Genomic DNA, 27,937 nt, shown 5'->3' with positions numbered 1-27,937 from the left:
TCTGTGCAAAGAACTTATTTTCTAAAAAGAGCAAAAATGTTGTAAAAATGTACAGCATTTCAACAGCTCCTGCCTGAACCTAAGCTCTTAGAATGAAAAAACAAAAATGCTCACATGATGCATACCGTATCACATAAACTGGTTTCATGACAGCAGTAGTGCTGTGGTCACATTTACGTATTGATCCCCATTTTTGGGCCAACTGACATGTTAATGTCGTGATCTGTCAATAAACGCCCACTTTTACCACCGAGCTCAGGTTTGGTCGTGTCAGTTCACATTTGTTACTTGTGGGTTTGACGATAGGAGATTCTACATTCGTTAGGGAGAAGGAGATTAGTGTTGACATGTCTCAGTGGCACAACAAACATCTGGGCCCTGTGTCATCTGTGTGCGAGCTTTAGCTCTGAGTATATAAACACAGCCAACACACGTCAGATTCAGAGGCACAATTAAGCCTGCAAGGCAAAGCAAGGCCGAAATGTTGACACAAACAAATATTCAAATGAGACCGCTATGGACGAGACTTTACTTTTGTGTGAAAAAAAATAGATGTCACATATGGGTCAATCTTAGCCAGCATGTATATACAGCGCTGGAAAAAATTAAGAGACCACTGCAAAATTATCAGTTTCTCTGGTTTTACTATTTATAGGTATGTATTTGGGTAAAATGAACATTTTTGTTTTATTCTATAAACTACTGACAACATTTCTCCCAAATTCCAAATAAACATATTGTCATTTAGAGCATTTATTTGCAGAAAATGACAACTGGTCAAAATAACAAAAAAGATGCAGTGTTGTCAGACCTCGAATAATGCAAAGAAAATAAGTTCAGATTCATTTTTAAACAACATAATACTAATGTTTTAACTTAGGAAGAGTTCAGAAATCAATATTTGGTGGAATAACCTTGATTTTCAAGTACAGCTTTCATGCATCCTGGCATGCTCTCCACCAGTCTTTCACATTGATGTTGGGTGACTTTATGCCACTCCTGGTGCAAAAATTCAAGCAGCTCGGCTTTGTTTGATGGCCTGTGACCATCCATCTTCCTCTTGATCACATTGACAACCTTGTACTTGGCTTGATTCATGCCAAAGCTGCCCGATTCCAGCCTTGCTGAAGCACCCCCAGATCATCGCCGATCCTCCACCACATTTCACAGTGGGTGTGAGACACTGTGGCTTGTAGGCCTCTCCAGGTCTCCGTCTAACCATTAAACGACCAGGTCTTAGGCAAAGCTGAAAATTGGACTCATCTGGGGGTGCTTCAGCAAGGCTGGAATCGGGCAGATTTGTCTTTGTGAAGGGCACATGAATCAAGCCAAGTACAAGGTTGTCCTGGAAGAAAACTTACTTCCTTCTGCTCTGACAATGTTCCCCAACTCTGAGGATTGGTTTTTCCAGCAGGACAATGCTCCATGCCACACAGCCAGGTCAATCAAGGTGTGGATGGAGGACCACCAGATCAAGACCCTGTCATGGCCAGCCCAATCTCCAGACCTGAACCCCACTGAAAACCTCTGGAATGTGATCAAGAGGAAGATGGATGGTTACAAGCCATCAAACAAAGCCAAGCTGCTTGAAATATTGTGCCAGAAGTGGCATAAAGTCACCCAACATCAATGTGAAAGACTGGTGGAGAGCATGCCAGGACGCATGAAAGCTGTACTTGAAAACCAGGGTTATTCCACCAAATATTGATTTCTGAACTCTTCCTAAGGTAAAACATTAGTATTGTGTTGTTTAAAAATGAATCTGAACTTATTTTCTTTGCATTATTCGAGGTCTGACAACACTGCATCTTTTTTTGTTATTTTGATCAGTTGTCATTTTCTGCAAATAAATGCTCTAAATGACAACATTTTTATTTGGAATTTGGGAGAAATGTTGTCAGTAGTTTATAGAATAAAACAAAAATGTTCATTTTACCTAAACACATACATATAAATAGTAAAACCAGAGAAACGGATAATTTTGCAGTGGTCTCTTAATTTTTTCCAGAGCTGTAGACATAGTAATGCCTGTGTTATCTTCCTTGAACGGTTTTTACAGTTGTACATTTGCATCTACCTGTCAGGAATGTATAACAGTCCTTGCTAATGTGCCTAATTTTGGTCAATTTATTTTTGCCTCTCCGACTTCTTCAAGCTGTAATGTAGCATCACCTGAAAACATTAAGTCATCTACCAGCCTAAGCCTTTAAAACAGTAAACCAGATTGTGTGTGTTAATGCTGTTAATTGATGTTGTGTTTGAATAATGTAATTTATTTTTTTATTCCTGCACCTTCTCACGTGTACTTGTATCGTCTAAGAATCACTATACTAGACACTGACCAAAAGTACAGCTGTCTTACAACCCAAGATGGGTTGGTACTGATCTAGCAGACCAAACAAACACAGTGTTTGTGAATGTGTTTGTATTCGTTTGACTTCTAAGAAAACAAATACAGCAAATCACATATTCTCCTGGAATATGAATCTTGTCTTGACCTGCTTCTAAGAGGCTGGTTCAATTAAAAGAAATAACAGAAAGCTTTCTCGAACTAGGTAAGCCAGTGAAGTGTGCGAAAGTAGGTCAGGGCTAAATGAAGTGTCATACAGGTACCTTAAAGTCACTACCTACAAGCTGGCTTTGAAGACTTTTTTATACTTGATAACAACGCATGGGCATTTTTTAAAGAAGTCTTGAATGGCCCCGAATCTAATGGAATTTTTTACATCTTGAAAATATCTCTTTTAATACACACACAGCAAACCACTATATCCTGATGAACAGCCTCAGGTGTGCTTGCATTAATCCCTCTTTGAAATGCATTTAATTATGTTATTTTAGCAGAGCGGTTTGTAAGGGGGAGTGTTGTGTCTGTTTTATGTGCTTTACAAAAAACACAGCACAAGAACCGAGCAGCATTTAGTGTGGTTTCAGAATATCAAACACTGTCAGTAAATTCACTAAGAAAAGGAATAGTTCATCTGTGTTTTTGTGGTAGGGTGGATAATGGGAATACAAAAGATATGCCTTAGAACTGATGGGCAGGAGCAGCCCAAAGGAGATTCCAAATGCTGTCGCTCCCTACTCAAACAAGCACAGTTACAGATGTACTGGAGGTTTTCATCAGATCTGCCTGCTGTTCATATCAAGCCATACCTCCTGCCTTCAAATGTCACTGGTGACTGACAGCTTTTAACAGACACAGTTACCAGCAGGGGTAGGGAATGTCAGATAATGACATTTTCCAATATTGATAACAGGCTAGAAAATGTTAAGATAATCAACCCTGTTATACAAAAGAACATATTATATACCATGCGTGTGGTGTCACAATAACGGCTTTGCCAAGCTTTGAATACAGAGCAATGTTTAACTTGTAAAACACAAATGAATTACTTAATTAAATCTATCCTTATCAGGATTAATATTGGGTGGGAAAAACAGTGGGTAACTACAAAATAATCAAGTTGTCAATGAAGACATTAACTATTTTTGAGTTCTTTTGTTTCACAAAAAAAAAACATCGGCCAGAAAATAAAAATCAAAGCAATGATAAATAACCTTGTATTAGGAAGCTTCAATTATTATCACAGCATCACACATAAAGCCATTTCATGTCCCAGTTCCACAACATTTCATTTCTTCAAGGCAATAAATAATCCATGCTAAAAAATGATCGATAATTTAACCCATCCCAAGCCTAGTAGGGCAGTAATTATTGAGCTGATTGGAAAAGGATTGCGGTCTGGCTTGCTCACAGTTAAGCTAGAGTAATAGCATTGCCTGCTTTACTGCTAGTATTTGTCATTCACACAACCCTCTAAGTCCAGATGGATTCTTTCCCATGAACTTTCTCTTTTGGAAGCCTGCTCTTGAGCAGAGGTGTGAAATAGTTTGGGAGGATAACTTTGGCACCATCAGCATGACCTCTTTAATTGAGTCTCTCCATTGACTGCTTGAAATGGCTGAAAGACAAGAACAGTGACACTGCATTTTGCACGTTGAATAATACAAGTTGACAATACAAGTTATGGTAAATCCGTCAGGCACTGAGACATTTGCCTGGAATATGTATGCTACAACTTACATTTTAAAGTATAGTGCAGCTAACTGTAAATTAATCCTGCAGTGAAGAAGTTGATTCTCGTGGTTAAAGGTCAAATGGTCAAATACATGTCATCAATACTACTACTTCAACTTATAATAATAATAATAATAATAATAATAATAATAATAATAATAATAATAATAATAATAATAACAATACATTCCATTACTATTTTGCTGCAGCACAGTTCCAGAAATTGATATCCTGTACCAACATTTCCTTTGTATGCTAATTAGTTCTACTCAGAGGTGTTAAACGTGTCTCCAAATATACAGTAATCAAAGAAGGTAGGGAGGATAGTTCTGTTTAAAACAAACAAAAAAACAAACAAACAACCCCAGAACACTACAGTGGGCTGGAGCGAGTGTGATGGGGTATGCTGGGCTCCTGTGGCATGCTGGCAAGGGTGGCAGGTCATCTGGATGACTTATTATTAGAGCTGCTGCAGGCTGGGGCTCAGGCCTACTGTTATTCATCCAGTGGCAACTGCCCCACACTCTGTTACTCTGCTAACCATGTTTATTGATTTGAATCAATACTGCATCTGGCCATGGAACAAGAGGGAGAGTCACGAGGGGGGTGTGGCAGAGGGGGGGGGGCTTTGCTGACAACATAGGCACGCTGCCTATGTTGTGTATTGCTTCTCGATGACAACAATAGCCAGATTACACTATTAGAATCAAATGGAGCCCTTTATACTGTATGGGGAGTACTTTAGCCCCAGCTTTCATACTCATTGTACCAGGGGTAGTGTTTACATAGTGACAGCAATACGCAAACTGTGTGGAAGAGGCTTTCAGACAGAACCAGCACAGGAAGCCCAAATGAGACTTCTTAGATTTGTTTTGAGTAGAGATTGCCTAATTGCCTTTTATGCAGTCAAAAATCTACAATTCCATGGCTCTGCATTAAGAGGCAATGGAAGAACAAGGCAATTACAATGGCATGAGCCATTGGTAGAATGGCACCACTGTGACAACAGGATCACAATGGTCAAGTATTCAATTGCTGTACAATGGTATCAGGGCTGGTGTGCTACCGTATCAGGCTACTAGCCCTACCCTGGGGTTTATTACCACCTGTGGGGAAGAATATCCTTAGCAATGAGGCTATAATAGGTCACACTTTAAAGTTTCACATACCAATTGAGATGAAACTTGCTTAGGTCATTCTTTAGCAACCTTATAGAATCTGGGACTATAAGGAAATGAATGTCGGTTGTGAGATACATACAGGATTTCTCACATTGCTCTTATATCTAGAGCCAGGGTCTCTCACTGGAGGTCGCGACTCCCTGAGGAGTCACACACAATGTATTAAGAATAATGCTTTCCTGTGAGCTACGTTAGGGGGGTTGCAGTAGGCTCTAGAGGGTTCCAGTTAGAAATGTTTGAGAAGCACTGATCTGGAGAACCTCTTATCCAATTGTTATTGACAATCAGGAGATAAATGCAAGAACCTGTCTATCTGTGTGTGCTACATTACCATTTTAATATGCACATAGGGTGTATGCGATCTATTTATTTAATAACACGCTAAAAGCTCAGGGGGAGGGGGAGAGGGCTGTACAGCATTTAATAACATATTTGTTTTAAGATCTTAAGGCTGCCATCTTTTTATGATATAATTTCCCCCCCAGCAGCGATTGACATCCCAAAATACAATAAAAATGGTAAATGCAAGAGCTTGTTCATGAGTTTAATAGCTTTCTAGATCTAGATAAATATCTTGCCCCAGTCTGCAGCACTAACCACAAAACATGTACACTAAACTACTGACTACACTACAGTCCTGATAAGAAAGCCTTTTTTTAGGTGAGCTCAGAAAATGACATACCGATAGCTTGCTTTGCCATTTAGAAAGGGAACAACTGCAGAAAGTAAATGATACAGCCAACATGAAGAAACTAAAGTGATTTCTTAATGCAACTGCATTTTAACTGCGTTTTGAGCTCACTGTTCTCACAAAGGGGACCCCCACCTCTAAGGGCAGGGTTCACAGTATCAATGACTGAGCTGAAACACCTCCCAGCTGTCTCAGTTACACTTCCCGCATCGGCTTAAATCCTGTGAATGACAACACAATAGCAGCCTCCATGTAGAACCCTCAGAAATGATCTTCATTTCACTGAAGGGCATCGCGACGTGAATTGGGTTGATGAAGTGTTGCTCGGTGACAGGACCAAAGACACAGAGTCTGAGGTCTGCTATTAACTTGACTTTGCTAACAAGCCTTTTCAGAATCGCAGAGAGATTTGTTTTGCTGCTCTACACCTCTGCTTGAAGCCCTTTGCACCTTGGTAAGCGAACACAAGGAACGGCATTGAGAGTTAATAAGTATATGAGGCCTCCTAGCGCTGGCACACATCACAGCTGGGAAGGAAAATGTCTTCTGTCTGCAATAGTATGTAATTCCTGCTAAGAAGAGGACTAGGGTACCTGCCTTCTTCTGTCAGTGTATGTGATTTCGTCTGGGTGGTTCCCACTTGGGTATGTGCCAGTCCTGCCCTACTGCATTTCAATAGCGCCGCTATTGCTAAATCCGGTAATGGATTTTCAGAGACTAGATAGTCCTATTACTGCTTTGAAACTCCAGTATACTTCGTGGTTTGAGACCTAAATCACAGCCTGTGCTGGTTTAAATTTTCTGTTTATCAATCCTGCCACTAGCTCCCTGTAATTCTACCTTCCTATCTGGAAGCTATCTCTATCACTGAAGGCTCCATGACAGATTGAATATAGGATATGTTGGCTGGTTTAAGCTGCGCACATTCAGGACAGGAGATACCTTATCTTCATCTTTTTTTTTTTTATCTTCAAACTACAGTGAAATGCTGTGAATCCAAGTAAAAGGTTACTGGCCTGAAGTTTAAGCACAATGCACTGTAACCGAGCTCCCAACAGTAGTTAGAATGTAGTGAGGCATGTTCAAGTTTTTGTTTTCTTTTGATAAGGCTGGCTTGTCATTTTAAGGTCCTGAAATATGTCTTGTTTGAAATGTGTCTTGTTTGTTTTTTTCTTTTGTTTGAGTGTTTCTCAGATTGTGTTTTTCCTGTGGAGTTGTCTCCCAGTTAAGTTTTGTATTCCATTTAAGAGACTACTGTGTAAAATAAAACAGCTTCATCTACTTGCTCCATAAGACAGGGTTTGAAACATACAGTGGGGCTGCCTCATCTATTCTTTTTTTGTGGTTGCTGAAGAAAAGGGACCTGCTTAGATCCTATGTATAGTTGTATTGAATTTTAAATGAGGAATGATTTTTATATTTTTCTATTTCTAATTATTCTTGGAAGCAGTATTGTTAATGAAGCTTATCCACTGGTAGATTATCAGTGTAACCAGATAATCCAGATAGAGATCAGGTTAGAAAAACATTTTGAAGAAAACTAAATCTCTTCATAGGTAAAACAAAAATATAGTTTTGAAAAAGTGTCACAGCGCTAACTGCCTTGCAGTTCCATTTGACTCTACGATATATCAGGATTTCTGCATGCTGCATAACAGTTGTGCTCTCATTAGATAAAAGTACAAAAAAACGAGAGAATAATTTCATTACTCCTTACTTGAAATTAATTATTTCAGTTCGGGTGCTATGAGGTAATATGGAATGGTTTCTTCAGTGTAATTAGAATGACATCCCTTTGGTATTTTAGAATATTTTCAGTAAGGGATTCCACCTCATTTAAATGGCTGACCTATTTAAAACGTACTCTGTAAAGCTTGGTTGCTTGCAGGAAGGTTTGGTTAAATGGACAGTTCAGTTGCATGGTGCATGAAATTGATAAATGTTGCTTGACTGCATAAATCAGTCGGACAGTATTCTCTACTGTTTATTTACTGCTGTAAATAAATGAGGTTTTATAAACGGATGGTTCATCATTTTCAAGAATACACCAGTTATGTTTTTCAGACCTTCACACCCCACTGTAAAGAGCACATATGAACATTTGTTTACAAATTTAAATGCAGAGCTCAATCCTGGGAAAGGTAATATTGTGTGGAGAAAAATACAAACCTTTTTGTATTTCAACACTTTTACATTGACTTACTAATGTTAATAATGCAGCCGATATGAAAACAGCATTAAGAACTCCGTTATGTTAGAAAGCTGAACAACACTGATGTGAAAATATATAAATAGCTTGTATGACTCATAGTTCTGTCTCACTGTCTGAAATATTTTCAAGGGAAACCCCAGCAGCCCCCACCCCCAGCAAACCCCAGCTAGAATAATATCGCCCCCCATGCACGATGGTCCCAATTAGAGAGGAGGCTGGGAGATTGACGCGCCAGTGCATGAAACCAGTGTTCCGAGCTGTCCCACAGGTGGGTAGTTGGGATTTTAATCACGTCTCCACTTCTATCTGCCTGCAGTAAGGGGGTTCCAGTCGGCTGATTCATTTCAGCAGACATCGACCATTACTGTGAGTCCCTCAGCTGTGTGGAAACAGAACTAGGTTTGCATTCATATATATATACATCACAATTTACTCATAGCCACCGCTGAGACACTATGGTCTATAGTATTCAGGCATTGGGTTTGGTTTGAAACTGAGGACTAAATAACTCCTTGGTTGGAATCTGCATTTGAAAACTGACTTACAGAACTATTTTTTAACTGTAGCACCCCTGGATTAAAAAAATACAGCACATGTTATTTCTGTGTTCTGTGGCGCTATTCAATCAGAGTCCTAATTTACTCTTACATATATACAACACCAATGAAAAGTAATTCTGGCATTAGAAAAGGGAACTAACCCTTTCTGGACTTTGATCTGCTGGTAGATCATGAGATAATTAAGAATAATTGTGTTTTCTTTGTAGAATCTACACTGTGGAACTGTCCAAGGTGCTGATTCTTAATACCAGCGTTCCAAGAGCCTTTATAAAAATGGTCAAGGGCACCTAGATGAAAATCTATTTCTCTTTAGCTACAATAAAAGATGCTTCACTGGGAGTAGTCATAACTTTAAAAATGCAATCATAAGAGTGTCATTAATAGTAATCTAAAATAATTGACAAATGTGCCATTATCAAGACACACACACTTGGACAACATGTAGACCAAGAAGACTTCAGCATTGTACTTGCAGTTTACCTTCAACTGCAGTTGCAATAGCCTTCTAATACATTGCAGACCCTGATAATGATGTGATACAGCCATCTGAAATGACTTTGTGAAGATAGTCTGTGCAGTCTGAGATAGCTTGTATCATATAGTCTGGTATCAGGTAGAAATTATGTCACATTAAAATAAGCTACATTGTTTAATTATTTTTATTAAACTTTATAATATATATATATATATATATATATATATATATATATATATATATATATATATATATATATATATTCACTTACTGTATTTTTCAACTCAAGAATAAAAACAAGAATAAAATAAGCTAAAACGTTATTTCTGCTGATAGGTGCAGTGGTCCAGTGCTGATTACTTACTGGGTAAAGTAATCTTGTTATGCTGCATTAGTTGAAAGCTGAAACCATGCAGGTGTGATGCCTTAGGGTCATTCTGTTGGATAAACTCCTGGGTAGCAATGGAGAGCCAGGCTCTCAGCGGGATGGGTGTACCACAAGCCTAGCAGTTCCTTCTCACATTGTCTAGTCTGCTTTCACAAAGACACACTCACACACACGCGTACACACACACACACACATATATATTACCTAGTCAAAGCAATAACCTATTAAATCCTATTATAACAGCCCTGATAATGCAATGTTTTTCTGAGGTTTCAAAAAATGAGGAGCTGTGTTAACATTAGAATGTAAATGTTATTTCATATTGCATTATGAAATAAGTATTGCAGTACTGGGTTCTGTTACTTTCTCTCTCTCTCTCTCTCACTCTCTCTCTCTCTCTCTCTCTCTCTCTCTCTTTGATCACAGTATAGTTAAAATTACTTTTGAAGCTAATTACTTTTTATGTAGATGGGTTGTTCCATATGTGTTGAGTGTTTTGGGGGATGGTTTTGTGGTTTATGCAATAGTTTGGAGGTCAGTAGTGGTTTTACACTTTTAGTTTCTATTTTTATTTTTGAAATACTATTTGAAATGATACCTGTAAAATTACACCAAAATATAAAATGGCAGAGGTCATGTCTTGTAAACATTAGTACTCCCTTTCTATGTACAACATTTAATTTAGTAGAGATTGACATCAAATTTCAGGATCCTGGACAGATGAATTAGGAGATAAACTATGGCTTGCACTCTGAGGATAAAGTGTATTACTTGAATAAGGTGGCAATAGCTTGTTAGGTGTTTTCTTGTTATAAATGTAGTTTTAATTTATTTGAATATTTTTTGTGCACATATTTCTATGCATGTCTTTTTAATTTTTACTGATGAAATATTTCATAACAATGAAACAATGGACCCTTTTTTTAAAAAGCGTTATTGAAATGCAAGTCTGTTTTAATATATTAAATAATATTGTATGTTTTATCACAGTCTAAAGCTGTTTCATTTATACAGAGCATTATTCAATGTACCAAATCAATGACTATATAGAAAATGCCTTCTGTGATGATGGGACGCCATTGTAAACAAGTTGTTTCATTTTAATCTTTTTTTTTTTTTTTTTTTTTTTTTGTCTCCTCCTCTGCAGGACTTGATGACTGCCTTCAACAGTACATTAAGAATTTCGAGCGGGAGAAGATCAATGGGGAGCAGCTCCTTCACATCACCCACCAGGAACTGGAGGAGCTGGGGGTGACTCGCATCGGACACCAGGAGCTCATTCTGGAGGCTGTGGATCTGCTCTGTGCACTGGTCAGTCTCCTGCACACACACATGCACACACAATGCTGAACACACATGGGCACACATACCTGGGTCTGCATGCCAAAGCAAGAGCAAAGACACTATTGAGAGGATTCAAACAATAAAGTCAGGAAGCAGCAGCTTCATTTTTATACCAGTAAAACTGACTAGATTTACATTTAGTAATTTTGTCTAGAGTTACATTAAAAAGAGTTGTTCATTGTAACATAGACTCATACCCCAGTTTGATCTGTAATTTCAGGCTTTCAAAATATATATGTTGCTATCAAGTTTTTACATGGGTCTACTAACTTATTTACTTACTGAAAAGAGGAAATCCGTGGTGCAATAAATGTAGAACATGGGCCGGCATATCTAGTACAAGAGAACTCTAGCAATTGAATTGTGACGTGCAGCTCTCTGGAATGGATTCTGGAAGTGGAGAGAGATACAAGGTCTATAAAAACAAACTGTTTACTGCAGTCTCCAGACGGGCAATGTGTAACTGGATTGGAAACCCCAGCTCCAATTAATTAGTGTACCCTGCAGTGGCACACTTAGGATTATACAGGCCCAGCGCAATTTATTCTCCTCGATTCTCCATCATCCCTTTGTTGCTGCAGTTTCTGTCAACGGTCAGTGATGCACATGCAGTACATTCAATACAGGATCTCATGTTTGCTGGGTTGAATTTTACAGTAAACAATTACACTGCTTATATGTGGGATTTTCTTTCTGGGTTTGCGTGATGTGTGGCACTATTTATAGTTCCTTTCTTCAAGAAGAGGTGTGATCCTGTGATCAGATCACTGAGCTCAGAGGTTTCTCTCTCCTTCCAGGTCTACTTTTGTCTGTAAACTGATTCATGTGTAAACGTGAAGTTGACTTGGGTATCTCGCTTTCAGTTTAACTCACTGTGTCTTCCATTCATTTTATATCTTGCGTATACTGTGAGTTCACTCAGACTGACAGGGTTTCATCTGCTGCATTTCCATCTGCTCTTGCAAACTGGGCTGCAGAACTCACTCTGGTCTAGTGTCAGATAGGGCTTCCATCTGAAAAAGCATGGTTTGCTTTTACAAATAGGAGGATACTGGTTGATAACAGTCTGCTTTTTTCTATGCACAGTTTGCTAATAAATAGCCACAGTGATGTTTGTTTACTTATTAAAAGTCTTTTAACTGCCCATTATGTGAATTCCAAGCAATTTGGAGAGATCGGTTTCTGGTAGGCCACGTTGAGCAATCTGGGTGTTGACAGTGTACCAATTTACATCAGTTTTGTTTTGTTATATTTTGTTAAAAGAATACAAGCAGGAGGGATTTCAAATGGCTTTTAAATCAGTTATAGATTAAAGATTGGACATTAATACTACTACTAATAATAATAATTAACGGATGGCAATAATTTGTGCTTATAAGCAACTTGCAGATATGTTCAGTTCTAAGGCCATATTTAATTCGTACTAACATTTTGGCTGTGTATGATGTAAGAGCTGTGAAACGCTCCTGCCTTTTTTCCAGAGACGAATATTTCCACTGTTCTTGCATCACCTTGAAGGTTGCAAAAAAAACAACAATATTGCAAATAATTTATTACAAATGCATTGTAAAATGCTTAATACTATGTAAGCCTGTGGAAGCAAAATTGTTGATGCATATCAAGATAACAAAAACAATTATATAAGAGAACATTCATTGTACAATTTGAATTCCAAACATTTTTTTTTTTACATTTAAATAAAATTCACACACAGAAATCAAATATAAAAACAAGCTTGTGTGACTGTTGTACTTTAATATGCAATCCATTAATAGTAAAGAATAATACATTTTATATTATTGAACAAGAGTGCAAACTCCAAAATGAATCAAGATAATACGAAGAGCTGCTCACAAAAATCCTCCAAAACTGGAAACATCCTCGGCCAATCAATTTTACCATTTACATCGTTATACTGGCCAGTAAATGCCTGCTGTGCACAAAACACTGTAATAATGCATTAGACACAACTGTAGGCTACAGAAAACGAAACTCAAAATAAGGACGTAGCATTATGTTAAAATGGTTTGATTTTTCCCCATGCCTGCACATGGAACAGACAAGTAGTTTTTCTTCTGCCACTTTCTGCTGGTGTCACAGCGTAATGCTCACCCTGGCAATTTGAGCCCGGGCTAATTCTCACCCCCGTTAATTTTAGCTTAGGCTAATTTTGTAGATAAGGCAGATTTAAAATGTAGCTGTATATTTGTTACCCATATAGATTATATTTTCAAACTGAAAAATAATAAGTAACTAAGTTACAGTATTTGTTTGGATGAAGTTTAATAAACCTTAAAGTACCATATTCATATTTTGGATTACACCATACAGAACGATTCTGTGGGCCAACAAGGTCAGACTGCTTCTATTAATGACCAGTGGAATAGATGAAATACAGAGAGTGGTGCACATTAATAATAAGGACATTTCTGGTGATCAGCCTTTTAGCTAGATCGCTGTTCTGTGCAGGTGTTGATTTGATGAACACTTGCAATCTATTAATAGGGATTTGTTCAGCAATGTCCTAGATACTGAAGTGAATAATTTTGTGCATGCTCTTTTAGTTTTTAACATATTTTAGTTTTTTTTTTTTAAATATCCTGTGTTGAAAATAGCAGTGTTATTGGTGTTTCCAGGATAAGAAATTAAACAGTCTGCAAGCGTTGCTTTCTGATAAATAAGATAACAGAGTAACAAACTATTCAAGTGTACATAGAATCCAAGGAATTATATTTTACACTTGTACAAATATATATATATATATATATATATATATATATATATATATATATATATATATATATATATATATATTATACACCAGGTTTTTCCAAAACATTGTGTATACTACAGAAAATAAAAGTTATTTTTATTTTTATTTTGGGTTTTTTTTTTTACGCGGCTTTAGTATTTTTTTATAGGGTTAAACCAGGCAGTGTTGCAAGATGTTTTTTTGTTCTATTTTGCCTCTTTTCTGAAAATTAGTACCAGGGTGTGTGCTCAGAATGAGAAGCATACAGTACAATATTAGGTCTGTAGTTTTGCTGCCTGTTCCAGGGAAGTCATGAGTAGCATGTAAAGTCAACCTCTGGTCCTTTCTAAACACCTCCAGTATCAGTTTACTAGTCTATCACTTGTTCCACTCAGCCTCTCTGCCACTGTTAGCCTAGTTATCAGCCTCTACTGCCTTTCTAACACGAGTCTGGTCCCTTGGAAATCCTGGTCCTATCCTTAAGAGCTCTCTTCCTCACACATCTTCAAAAGCACTTCCTCTCTCCTTCGCTGTCTCTGCATCAGCCTGCTAATGGAATTGGAGCAGCACAATCCTCTGTTGTTTCACAGTGCAATATCAATAACAAACAAGGCTGAGAAAAGTAAATCGCATTTTATGTGGTTAGGGGCCCATTTATTAAAGGTGCTTTTGAAGTGTAAATTAAGTTAGGGAGGGAGGGGGATGCTGGGTTAGTCTCTCTCTCTCTCTCTCTCTCTCTCTCTCTCTCTCTCTCTCTCTCTCTCTCTCTCTCTCTCTCTCTCTCTCTCTCACTGACTGTCTTGCTGTAGCATAGCAATCCATTTCTTCACCAGCTTAATATTGAAATGCATTCCTTGCAAATTAACCCTCTGGCTTTAGAGCCAGCCTTCCTGGGTTTGATCAGTGTGGAGGCAGTGCCCATGAACAGAATACACTGTAGACAAGTGGAGTGCTTGGCAGCAGCAGGGAATGGCTGGTGGGGGCACTGGTATCAATTGTGCACGTAGTGTCTTGGACCATGGGAAAATGGAATCACCAAAAGCCATTTGCTTGCACCTTCTTATGGAGTTGTCATAATGTTTACAATTAATAGTCATTCTTAAAATATATTTTCTAAAACGTTAATGCTGCTGTGGGTGGAGCTATGTAAGCTGCCCTGGAAATTACACTTTATTATGAAGTGGATGCTTCTAAAAAAGTGATACAAAAATCACCCCCAGCCTACTAATTGATACAGTTTGCTCACTGCCAGTACCTGTACTCAGTGTTTGGGTAATCGTGTTTATTGATTATCAAACCGACGTCACAATGCTCTGAAGCCAGCAGCTTCCAACCACACGTGGAGCAATCAGTAGTCTTCTGGGACCTTTGTCGCTGTTCTTAAAGATGCATGACAGTAACAGTGACCATTGATTTTCCAGATGCAGACTGAGATACAGAAGCGAACAACAAGCCAAACGCCCACTATTCCCTATAAACTCCCTCTAAAACCCCCTGATAAATCTCTGCTTCAACCCATTTAGCAGTCACTTTCCCACTAGCTAACTAGCCAAGGTCTTATATATTAGGCAAGTGTCACCTGGTTTCCGTGATGAGTCTGTATCCTAGACATCTGGGTATCTTGGTTGAGCTTTCCTGTCTTCAGAGCTGTAACCTTAGTATGAAACTGCACAGAAATCTTTTGGTGTCAGAGGACAGGGAGTATCAGTTTTCATAGGACAGTTTAAATATTGTCAAAGTAATGGCTTCCTCCCTGGTTTGTAATTGTGATTAAAAAAAAAAAAAAAAAAAAACAGCAGCGAACAAGGGGCTGATATGACAGTGTGCGAGGAAACAAAATCCAAAAGAATTGACAGCGCTCTGCAGATGGGTTATTGATTGGTCAGTGTGGAATGGAGCGGAGAGTCTTTTGTGAGGTTTAACCCAGGCAGTGATGAACGGCAGCTTTGCGTTCTCTGAGTAATTGATTGTCAGACTAGACACAGAATTGTGACCATCTGGTTGCGAATGGAGGTCTGAAGTTGTTTTTCCATTAAGGGGCTGTTAAGGATGAAGTAGTTGTGTGTTTTTCTGTGGTCTTCTGAAGACGGCCTCTCAGATACTAATTAAACACTCCGAGCTGAAACATGGGGAGCTGGGCAGCGCAATGAGTTTCAGATGAGCAACAGTAGCTGCAGCCTGTATTGTAGAATTCCAAGACCAACCCAGCATTGTCTGTTTTAAGGCAGCAAGACTTAGAGATGGAGTGGCCTAGTGGTAAGAGCTGAGGTACTAGGAGGCATGTGGCATTGTGGTTAGGACCTGAAGACTGGGAAGAAGTGTGGCCTAATCATTAAATACAATTTCCAGATTGAAAACCATTCCCTGAGCTGTCTGCTCAAATCTGTCATTCCCTGAATCAGGCCCAAGGAAGAGGCTCCTTGGTTTTTTTGTGTGATGTATGATATTGTTTAGCGTAGCTATAATATGTTTATTGTGCACTTGGTGGGTAGAACTAATGTGGACTGCAACTGCAATGTATCTGTTGCCCAGCAGGTGGCTAAAGAGACATCAGAAGCTCTCAAGAAGGGTTGGTTGATTGTGGTGTATAGTTGTACTGTCAACTCCCAGTACTGGGTCTAGACAGGAAGGTTAAACTTACATTACCCTATTGGTGTGTATCATTTTTAGAAACTTGATTGTGTGCCACTAATAGTCGTACACATTCTTTTCAAGATATATAGACTAACTTGACTATAACAACACTAGATTCTGTTGTATTCAGCTCAGAGCAGACATCTCCATTTTGTTCCATTAAAAACACATTTCAGAATCAATTAGTTAAACTACACTTTGCAGATGAACAGTCTGAATTTGCTGCATTCTCTCTCTGCACGTTGCGTGTGTGTGGCAGCAATTTATAAGGAAGACATTTGAATTGAACTGCCTTGTCTGTACCTATCCTCCGTGCTTCCTGTGATCAGCAATGGGTTAAATGGTAGTGGCACTGCTGAAGGATTTATCTCCCCGCATTCAGCTCAATGCCAGCTGATGCATGTGAGTGCCAGCGAGATGGCAGGAGATGGGTCGATTCTGTTACAGGGGCTTAATTATAAAGGTGACCTCAGTGCTTGTGGCAGTGATACTTCAGGTGTAGAACAGATTGGCTTCATCTAGTTTGTTTTTCTTCTCTTTCTCATTTTGTCTACCAGTGTACAAGGACAGCCATTCCTCTTGTAGGGAGATTATTCGGGGTTGGATCTAGGTTTTAGTCCTTATCATTTCTTAATATTCTTGTCTGTCGAGAATCGCACTCAAAAGCTGTTTTGCTGTGGGAACTTGGCAAGCTATGGTATAATATAGCTTTTCTTTTGACTGATGTTTTTCTGTGTTTGATGCTTGCACACATAGTAACACACACCCTATAGGGCTCTGATTCACTACTAGCTTGAAATGTAGTTGGTGGCAAAAACCACAATGTTCGTATTAGTTGAAGTAACATCATTAAATGTCTATCCATCTATCTATTTATCTATCTATCTATCTATATCTATATCTATATATCTATATCTATATCTATATCTATATCTATATCTATAATGTGACTGGTGGTCAAGGCTGGCCAGCAGCAGAAATAGCAAACACCCAGTCAGTATTGCAATTTTAGCGCTTTTGCACACTTTTAAAACAAAACAAACACAGGAACAAATCAAAAGGTCAAAATAACCACTAAAAACTCTTCAAAACCAAACCAAATAGCACCCAAGCACCGCTATCCGTGTACTTACTCTTACTTACTCATACTTACTCTTACACACTGTCCACTTCCAAACAAACACTAGTCTTTTTTTGTAGGGTGTGACCAGGGTAATAGACAATCAATAATTCCATTATTAAGGATTTGGGGCTCCAACAATCCACTGTCTGAAGTTAGCCAAAGAGCACATAGATGATCCACAAGACTTCTGAAACAATGTTCTCTGGACAGATGAGTCAAAGGTAGAACTTTTTGGCCTTAATGAGAAACCAAACACTGCGTTCAAATAGAAGAACCTCATCCCAGCCGTCAAGCATGGTGGTGGGAGTGTGATGGTTTGGAGCTTCTTTGCTGCCTCAGGACCTGAAAAGGTTTATAAACATATTATTACATTATGAGAAAACATAATGTGGTCAAATTCATAATTTTATAACCCCACACTAAAGACCCCCTTGAAGTGGATTGCTTCTCTTGCGCACTCATCTTCAGGTCCACGATGTAATTTCGATTGCTTCTGTGGTTCATGATGGCCATTAACAAATCTTTTATGGCTTTGCATGGAGCGTTTCAGAGCTGTGAAAGCATAATGTCATTCCAGCAGAGGCGCTGACATGACCAATTGCTGTGTTGCAGACAGCAGCCCTTGTCGGCAGAGCCAGACGAGAGAGTCTGCATTGAGCTCTAGCTGAACACAAAGTAGGAGCCAGAGACAATGAAGATCTCTCTCAGCACTTCTATTGTGACCTGAACAATCCGGGGTACAGCCCAAGTGAACACATCCCAAAACCCTACACAGACAGCCACTCCTATGAGATTTGTACAATCCTTCACTGCCACCTTCTTAAGCCGGTTTGTGGAAGCCTGGGAAACCACTCATTATAGCAGCTGGTACTGGAGCAAATGTTTGTTTTTTTTATTTATGACCAAGAATGTACTTTATACAGTAGCGACCAAAAAACATTTCTTTTTTGGTTTTCTGTAACCTGCCTGTGGCAATTTTGCCCGCCCCTGTATGTATTTCAGTGTTATATGTTGCGTGTTGTGTGTTAATGTTGGGGTATAGTCATTGGTACATGGGATATAAATGGGTCTGTGGAACACAAGTTGTTTAAAATGTATATTTGTATTTAGGCACGAGGATTGCACAGCACTTCACGTGCAGGTAAAATGTAATAATATGCGAGCACGGGGAATTGCACTTTATTAATTCACGTGCAGTTGTACTGCGACTCCAACTGAATGATTGATTAGCAATTGAGTCTCAGTACAGCTGCATAAAAGCAGTATGTTTTCACTCACTCAGGGTTGTGTGTTCGGTGAGTGGAGAAGTGGGGGATTGGAGACAGATGTAATAATAAGAAGAAGAAGAATAGTTAAACATCATCTCACCATGTTTGTCTGTGTAGTCCGTTTTGTTTGTCTCTTTATTTTGGCGAAAGTGCCATGTCCTGTGTTTTGTTTGACTTTACAACCTTTTATTTTCTGTCTGTTTCATTATTAAATGCTGAGCAAAACCAATCGCTCAGCTTCACCAAACTCCACCTCTCTGTTGTTTATTTCCTGGTTCCTGGTTTCAGGTCTGACGTCACCCACTACAGCTGTCTTCGTGACATTGCCTTACCCATCATTTTAACCCTGCTTATTACAATCAAATAAACAATCAGTACACTTTTCAATACTTAAACCCAAAACAAAACTGTTCTTTAAATACAAAATCAAATCTCCTACATCTCTGGTGACTCTGGGGATTGACCCCTGTTCATTTAAAATCTTGGTATCACTGTCTGAGTTAAAGATTTTAATGAACAAATCATCCAACAAGTCCACTGATGAATGACAGTGGTACTTTTTTTTTTTCAAAAGACAATTAGACAACCTTGTTTCATGCTATTGTTCTTTTACTCCCCCTGAGATGGAATGATAATTGATTTGGAATTCTGCAATTTGGTTTCCCAGCTCTTGACGGCAGATTAAAGCCTCCTAGAATGAACTGTGCAGCTGGGACTCTATCTCTGCACTGCACATTGCCTGGATTAACACACACATAGAGTCGGGGGAAGCACTTTACAGAGACACAGAACGATGGATCTCCTCGAGTTCTGATTCCCTGATTAAGCAGTTATAACGATGCACTTGGTCTGTTAAGTGTGCACATGCTCCCCCTATTACAAGCTCACTGACGAGTACCTGACATGTACTGTATACTCCACTCTGTACAGGACAATATAAGAATCGATAGCAATGCATTTTGGGTGATATTTACCAAATTTTTGAAGAACAGTTGCATGTTGCATGTTAATAAACAGCTAAAAGATATGCAATATGCAAAACTTCATGACTAGCTGCCTTTTTATTTATAAAAAATTATTGGAGCAGGAAACTACTGTACAAGTTAAAAAAAAAAAAAAATCACTATTGAATATAAGCACAAATTGCGATGGCCATCAAATGGTGGATTCAAACATGCACGACTTGTTACATATATAATTAACATGTAACTAAACTTCAGAAAATCGATCAATTGCATATAAATTAAATTCTTAATTATGCCATGGATATTTGCTTTTTAAATACCTCCAACACTGTCTTCAGCAGGTGTGAACAACATACTGAAGTGTTGGGAAGCTGTAGCTCTTTGGGGCATACACAGAAAGTATTAAAATGAATGCATCTTAGTCTGACAGAAACTGTATGAGGTCACATTGCTCTTTTTCATTGCCTTAATCTCCAGCCGGTAGTCGATTGGAGTCTGGAGTAGTCATAAGGGTAAACTGTATGGTTGCAATGTACAGCTGTAATTTATAAACATGATGTAATCAAGCCTAAAACTTGAGCAAAGGTGATCCCAGGGATGGCATACTCTGCTAGCCATTTGTTTCATTAATTCCATGTCATATTATGCTTTCCACCACATTTGGATCAGCAGCTTTGTTTTTAAATGTGTAAAATGTAATGTTTCCATTTTGATCCATTAAAAGTTGCTTGCAAATGCCATAGCAGCTGATATCAGAGAAGCTGCAGAGGGACTCATTATTATATCTGTGCATAAATGTGTGTAAAGCAGGATATTGTGGGGTGTTGTGTGTCTGGAGCCCTACTATCCACTGTGATAGGGGGTGTGGGTTATCCGGATAATAATACAAACCTGATCCCAATTCCAGTTAGGGTGGTCAAAGGTTTTTAGTGTCTTTACAACTGGGGTAGTGTGGCCAGTCATCCTTGGCTTGTTGCATTGATGTGTGTCAGCGGTTCCCTTTTATTGTGACACCCTCCACCGGGACACACCCACCTGCTGGTTAGGGGTCCGCAGCTGGCCAATCACCAATTGATTTTCCCCACAACCAAATACAGCGTGTGCCAGGCGGAGCCTCTGACCCTTTAATTCACACGACGAGAACAAACTATATACCCGTGCAGGGCCCCAACCCTGACACACCCACCCATGTGGTATAAGGGTCTATAACCATGGTCATCCCACGGAAAGACCATGTTTCTTTACCATGATTGACCACCATTAGCAAACCTTGTGTTATAGTGTTATCTTTGATCATGGGCAGACCCTGTGCAGAATTTACATTGCCATAGACTACAGATACAGCAGGGAAGACCATAGATAAACCTATTTGACCATTAAAGTGCACAGTACCTTGAAGCAGGGCTTTGCTAATCCATCAGTTAAGAGCATCTGAAATCATAGATATTATCTGATGATACTTCAAAATGACATGGAGGGTTTTAGTTCAAATGTCTGAATACCAAAAGTCCTTTTAGTGTATTTATGCCTGTAAAATGATTTAAAACCACTAGAGACATACTATTTTAATTATTTAACTAAAGATCTTTCAGATATGAGACCTTACACACACATGGGATTTTATAACTGATCTAAACAATGGCTACAAATAGCACAACCCTTTTCACTCAACATTAACACAGGGCTGAGTTACTGAATCCCAGAGGACAGAAGTACACCCCTCCAAAAAAAGCTGGTTTACAAGAGAATATCTAGATATAGTATAATTTGTGCTGTATTTGTTTGTTTTCTGAAATAAGTTATTGACGTCCACATCATTCTTACGCTGCAGCTCAGGGTTACCATGGCAACAAGATAAACAGGCAAGAGAACTGAACAGAAGCGGATCAACCAAAGAATTTATCTTGGCTATATAATTGCTTCGGATTAATTTGATTAGGCAACAAAGTAATAGGGGAAAAAAAATCTCCAGGCACCACTGACTTCATCCCCCCCCTCCAAAAAAAAAGAAAAGTGTTTTGAGACCCAAGGTCAGAGGGATTGGTCTATGGTTCCTGTTGGCCTTCTCCCAGCCTGCACTGCTCTAAACCAGGGTCTGCACAGAGAGCTTTGGAGGCTGCTTCTGTTTCCATGGTAACCTCTAGGAAAGGCTGGTGGTTGTGACTAAAGGCAGTTCCCTCATTTCATCTCTGTAAACAGAAAGTGTATAAGACGCCACGTCAGCATAAAGCCCATATACCCAACTATTGAAAATTCAGGTGTGACTGTTAGTTTAAGAGGAATACCCAACTTCTCATTTAAACAATAGGGCATATACACAATATTCATATTAGAATCAAAGTCAGTATCACAATAATCACAGAACTGTGTTTTTAGTGACACTTTACAATATCATATGGACTGCCTGTTTGAATTTGTAAATGGTGTGCTCCCTGCTAACTGTGCTGACAGGCGATAAATCAACACACACTTGTTGCTCCCAGTTTTGTGCGACTCCTACTTTCAGTTGCATTTTATGCCCCATTAAGCTAGGTTATAAATCTCCCATTGTACCACTGGGGTCTCCAACAAGGGGAAAAAAACCTGCCATTTTGAAGCTTTTAAGAGCACATGAAGTCTGAAATCATTACAACAAATACATAAACACCATGCACATAAGAAAAAACATGATTACTTCTTTGCATTTATGCATGCTGTATATGGCTAGTTGTTTATTTAATGGATGTTTCCTATGAGCCACCTTGCAACGTGTGTGTATATATTTATAGATATATATATAATATTATATATTTACTATATAATATATATATATATAATATATATTATATACTCTTTAAATGTACAATATACTTATTATATACAGTCTTTAAGGAGCTGCTTACTGTTGTAGCATTTTTGTTATGTAGTTTATCAGGTAAAGTTTCCTTTAACAGCCTTATCACGATGTTGAACATATGAGAATGCTATTTCATTGGCTTAGCAAATACTTGATTTTTGAAAGGCCTAAAGTGCTATAAACAGGTCTCACTAAAGCAAATTAAAAAACAAATGGGTGGGTAACAGCACTGAAACATTAGCTGTCAGCTAACAAAGATGAAATGCACACAAATAGAAACACTGAGGCATGGGGGGAAATAACTTCAGCTACCGTGGTAGGTGTCAGTAGGAATCAGTCGATGTCACGGCGATGAGACTGGAGGTGCTGTCTGATTCAGAGTGAGATAGCAATCATTTAGGCAGGGCTGTTCTGACAGTCTGCTCAGTGTGAAGGGACAGGGCCTTTTTATTAATACTCTGTAGCCCTGGGGTGTTAATAGAGAGACTATGGTTAGCTCCTTCGGTCTCAGTGTTTGGTTTGATGCTTCAATAACCCATTGGGATCCTAGCAGAGTACCAGTGGATTTTAAGAGGCTTATTCCCTGAACCTGAATAAAGTGTGTCACTGACTAGTGGACTGGCCTCGAGGTCCACCCAGCTTGAGAGTTTTTCACGCACAGCTGCCTTCTCTCAAGCACCCCTGGTTTGTTTCTAAGCAACCTTAAACGTCAGTGGGTGGACCTTCACATCACTACTTAGTTACTGGGTTGTAGCATGAGGCATCCTTCAGTTTCTGAAAAACGTAACCACGTCATTTCTAAGGGTGTTGCTGTACAAGCTTTTGTGCCATGGTTGACATTCAGAAGGGACAACTCTTTGGGCATTGTTGTTTTTAAGCTGACGTAACACAAAGGTTTTTTTGAAACTGTAAAAAGTAATATTTTAAAGCAATGTGGAGGGCACAGGTGCAGCCAGTCCTTTGTCTTTCTGAAAGAGTGACAGTCTAGAGACTAGACTGCCTGCAGAGGGGCAAATGAGTGCTAATTGGAGCGCTGGTGGTTGTGTGATGTGGCCAGCTGTCCAGCAGAAAGTGGACTGAGACCTCGTTTCATGCAGGGCACCCAACAGCCAGCAGATGGAAGTGACGTTCGATCATGAGCTGGAATCAGACTGGGGACCTGTGAAGGGAAAGGCAAAATGAGACCCTTCTGTTAGCACTGAACAAAGCACCTTCTGACTGCTTGCAAGATTAGCCAGAGAGCCAATATAATCCAGTGATTTGGGATTGTTTTCAGCTATGCAAAGAATTAGCTAAAAGATTTGTATAAGACTTGCACATGCATGCTCTCCTATTCTCATCAGCTTCTCAAGCAGCATTATAGCACTAATTACGTCAAGGTAAATATTCACTTTTTAGATATTCCATTGCAATTTTTCAAAAGTTTTTATGTTTAATATTTTAATGTTTATGATGCACTAGTCTATCAGTGAGTATCAAGTGTAATCCTTTGTGTTATTTATGAATCCACTGGTAATGTTATTGTGTGCATGCAGGGGACAAAGTGTTGCTGTGCATTTTGTTTTTGAAAAGCAGAATGGGTGGATGTTACCATAACAGTAAAAACTGGTGAAATGAAGATTCACTTGAGTTCGCAACATGTTATGCGGCTTAGCAAACTGCTAAAAATATACAAAGCCAAACTGGAGTCAGTTTTAAAGAAATAAGAAATGTGCTCAACAATATGTTTGTCTCAACATGTACCCTATCTTTCTATTTTAGAATTATGGCCTTGAGACAGAGAACCTGCGAACACTCTCCCACAAGCTCAATGCCTCGGCCAAGAACCTACAGAACTTCATTGCTGGCCGGCGGAGGAGCGGACACTATGACGGCAGGGCCTCTCGACGGCTACCCAACGACTTCTTGACTTCCGTGGTCGACCTCATCGGTGCTGCCAAGAACCTCCTGGCCTGGCTGGACAGGTAAGCCCAGAGCACAGCAGTGGTGGAGGGGGCTAGTGGTAGACAAGGGCAGGGGGACCTAGAGGTTGGAGGTCAGGAGTTGGAGGCCCTAATGTTGCCTTGTGGTGAAAGCTAAGGCCTAAGAAGCAATGCGACCTTGTGGTTACAGCTAAGCAATGGGAGGCAGCATAGCTGACTGGGAGACAGAATAGCGGGCTGGGAGACAGCATGACCTAGTGGTTAGAGCCGAGGTACAGGGATTCAGTGTGGCCTAGTGGTTAGAGCCCAGGGCTGGGTGGTTGTGTGATCTATGAATTAAAGTAAAGGACTAGGATATACTGGGCCATATTTTCAAAGCGTTTACTCCAGTCTTTAATGAAATCTTAAAAAACGCCTGTCAATTTGACAATTTTTGTTAACATGATTCTTCCTCTTTTAAAAAAGAAAATAGGAGTTAAGTAAAGAATGGAGGAAAAGCTTTGGAAATATGGCTCAATGTGGCTTGTTGGTGAGAGCAGTGGGGCTGGTAAGCAGTGTTTCTTAGGAACTGGCAGGCAGTACATAGTGTAGAGATGAGGACTGAAAAGAAGTAGGGACATTACAGTGCTGTTCAGTTTGACAAAGTTAGTCAAAAAGAGTTGACTAGGGGATGGATGACTGATAATTTTAACATGCCCACTTAGATTAATTAGACCATTAGAGACATTAAGGATGGTATATAATGCATCTCTTGTTGAAACAGCAATGGATGGGGTCATCTAAAAAGCCATTTGTTTCTCTCTGTCAGGTCTCCTTTTGTAAGCGTGACAGAGTATTCAGTGCTGAAAAACCATATTGTTCAACTGTGCCTGGAACTAACAACAATAGTGCAACAGGTAGGTGTAAGCCTTCAGTTTATTTGTCCGATGAGTCATCTGCCACACAGTGAAATCACACTGTAAGTGATCACTGGAGACTGATGTTTTATTGATATTCAGTAGAGAGTTTAAACATGGACTTTACAGGTCGCTAACAGGTTGCCAGTCTTTAGTTCCCTAGGTCCCTGACAGCCACAATATTCCTATTGATTAAAAAAAAAACACATTGTTACAATAATAATATAAAATGTTGCCCTTTTTCATCAGAGCTGTAGTTGTACAAACTGAGTTCTACTTTGCAGAATGATTTTAATGTGTGAACAACAGAATGATTAGAAACAATGGTCCCCAGATTGGCTACAGGCAACCAGTAAGGCAACTGCCAGTTTCTCAAATGCCTGTTGTTGTAAAAGAAAACGAACAATGAAACCTGGTGCAGTTACTGTCAGATTAAAAGGGATTCATCTGAATAAATTCTCTGTGCTCCAAAGAGCTACAGCTTCGCTATATTGAGCACACCTTCTTAAGGGAGTGTGGATAATGAAGACAGCATTGGAGGTATTTAAAGAGTAATACTTGATTTTCTGTGGCATAAATATCTATTTAATATGGAATTAGCCATTTACATGGTAATAAATAGTCAACGCTTATGCAATAGTGGTGCCGGTGTGTATCACCCATCAGACTGCCATTGCAATTTTGTTTTCATATTCTATTGAATATGTTTATGAATCTGCAACAAATATTTAAGACATAATATTTTAATAATGATATCTTGACATTTTCATATGATATATTAAAGTTACATTTTCTATGTAACTGAACTTCAATATATGCATGTTTGCATATCAGTTACATACTATTAATACCAAGCAAAATTAACTGCAGCATTCAAATAATTATTCTTATCATTAGTAGTAGTATTATTTGTGGTAGATTCATTAATATTGTTATTTGTTTAGTTATTTGTGTGTGTGTGTGTGTGTGTGTGTGTGTGTGTGTGTGTGTGTGTGTGTGTGTGTGTGTGTGTTCTCAGGGTTCTGTATATTTTAGTACATTTAATAAAGCTACACAAAAAATATAAAGAAAATATATGAAAGACAATTGAATTAATTACAAGAAAGAAAGATGGACACAAAAAAAATCTGCTTTCAGTAAAATACAGTTCAAATGTTTTGTAAGGTTTACAAAGTATAAGTTATATGATGGGTACCTCACATTACTACAATTCAGCGTGCTGGGTCACCTGCTGTACAGCACTGGTACCGGAGAGATTACAGCCTGCGACATACTCCCACATGAAGACAGGATACAGGGTCTAAGCTTGTAGCAAGTGGCACTTTCTTTTGTAATAACAAAGCAATGCTGCGGTTTGCAGAGTGAAATCTGCAAAGGGAATGGAGAATGTATGATGTGCCTTTATGTTGCACCTTCATGCTCAATTATTTTGATAACACAAAAAGCTTTGATGTTGCTTCACATTCATCCAGAAAAGAATTTGGCTACAACAGAAAAGTATTTTCATTCAGCAGCCTTGCATATCATGGCCTAAGGCACAACACATTTTTTTTTTTTTTACATCCTACCTGAGCACCAGTGCTAGCTGTTCTTCTCTTTACACAGACATGAAACCAGAGGAGCCAAACACTAGACGCCTTTGATGATCTGAAATCATTAACCACTAGCAGGGAGTTACATTCCTCTCTGAAGCCCCTCCTTAGTTAGGGCAAGATAATGCACAGCTAGCAATAATATCGAAAAGGTATTGCTTAGAAAATGAAAACTCACACCACCTGGAGAACCTCTTGCCACGGTAACAAACAACATGGGAATTCCTTTTTGTGCCTTTGCAGTGGGTGACTTCCTCAGCTAATCTGGCAAAGCATTATAAAGAAAGAGACTCCTGCTCTGTACATTTATTACATAAAAGAGCAGCCATTTAGAAACCAGTTTCCTCACTCCAAAGACAAACACACTACTAAATGAACTATTTAATTATGCATTATTACAGATTCACATTGGAGAGACGATGTTAAAACATCTCATTTCTTGGAACATGCTGTCATCATTTATTGTGGGAGCGGGCACATGGGAAATGTTCTGTATTGGAAATGAGGTTAAATAGTGTCCTCAAACTAGACAGATCCACTCACTGACAACAAGAGAGGGGATTTGGAGTGGAAGACAGTCACAGTAGAAATCAAAAGGGCAACACAGCAGATAGTTCTCTCATGAAAATGCAGACAAATGCACATCAATAAATGCAGCACCACCGATAAAGAGAAAAGACTTGCAGTTGCATGCCCTGCTGGTTGGTTTACTTTTTTGCCCTGGAAAAAAGTGCAGCATGCATAGGCATTCTTTAGTCATTGAACAATTCCATAAGGAAGATTATTATTATTATTACTATTATTATTATTATTATTATTATTATTATTATTATTATTATTATTATTATTATTATTATTATTAATTGTATATTTCAAATTTCTTAAGAACTTGTCCTAGTAATACAATGCAATACGGTTACAATTTGACTTTCATAATCAGTCATTTCAAGCAGAAGTTGAAGAATCTTCTGGATATTATAAATGCATTCATTTAACATTAATTCAAGCTAACCTGCA

At 38.8% G+C, this 27,937-nt stretch overlaps 1 protein-coding gene across 3 annotated transcripts in view; it reads left to right on the top strand.

Annotated features, from left to right (window-relative positions):
* LOC121295201 (connector enhancer of kinase suppressor of ras 2-like) overlaps positions 1 to 27,937 on the top strand; it is a 100,590-nt gene that overhangs the window by 14,789 nt on the left and 57,864 nt on the right. For 2 of the 3 annotated variants that reach the window (XM_041219617.1, XM_041219616.1), the window contains exons 2-4: positions 10,736 to 10,899; positions 24,272 to 24,474; positions 25,241 to 25,328. In XM_041219617.1, the coding sequence (XP_041075551.1) occupies positions 10,736 to 10,899; positions 24,272 to 24,474; positions 25,241 to 25,328 (455 nt within the window). Of the gene's footprint in view, positions 1 to 10,735; positions 10,900 to 23,803; positions 23,890 to 24,271; positions 24,475 to 25,240; positions 25,329 to 27,937 lie in introns of those variants that run through there. The other variant, XM_041219618.1, reaches the window with a different exon arrangement.

Source organism: Polyodon spathula, chromosome 20 (assembly GCF_017654505.1).
Source record: "Polyodon spathula isolate WHYD16114869_AA chromosome 20, ASM1765450v1, whole genome shotgun sequence".
Classification (NCBI taxonomy): Eukaryota; Metazoa; Chordata; class Actinopteri; order Acipenseriformes; family Polyodontidae; genus Polyodon; species Polyodon spathula.
Note: the sequence above shows the minus strand (reverse complement) of the source record. Positions and strands in the feature narration are given on the sequence as shown.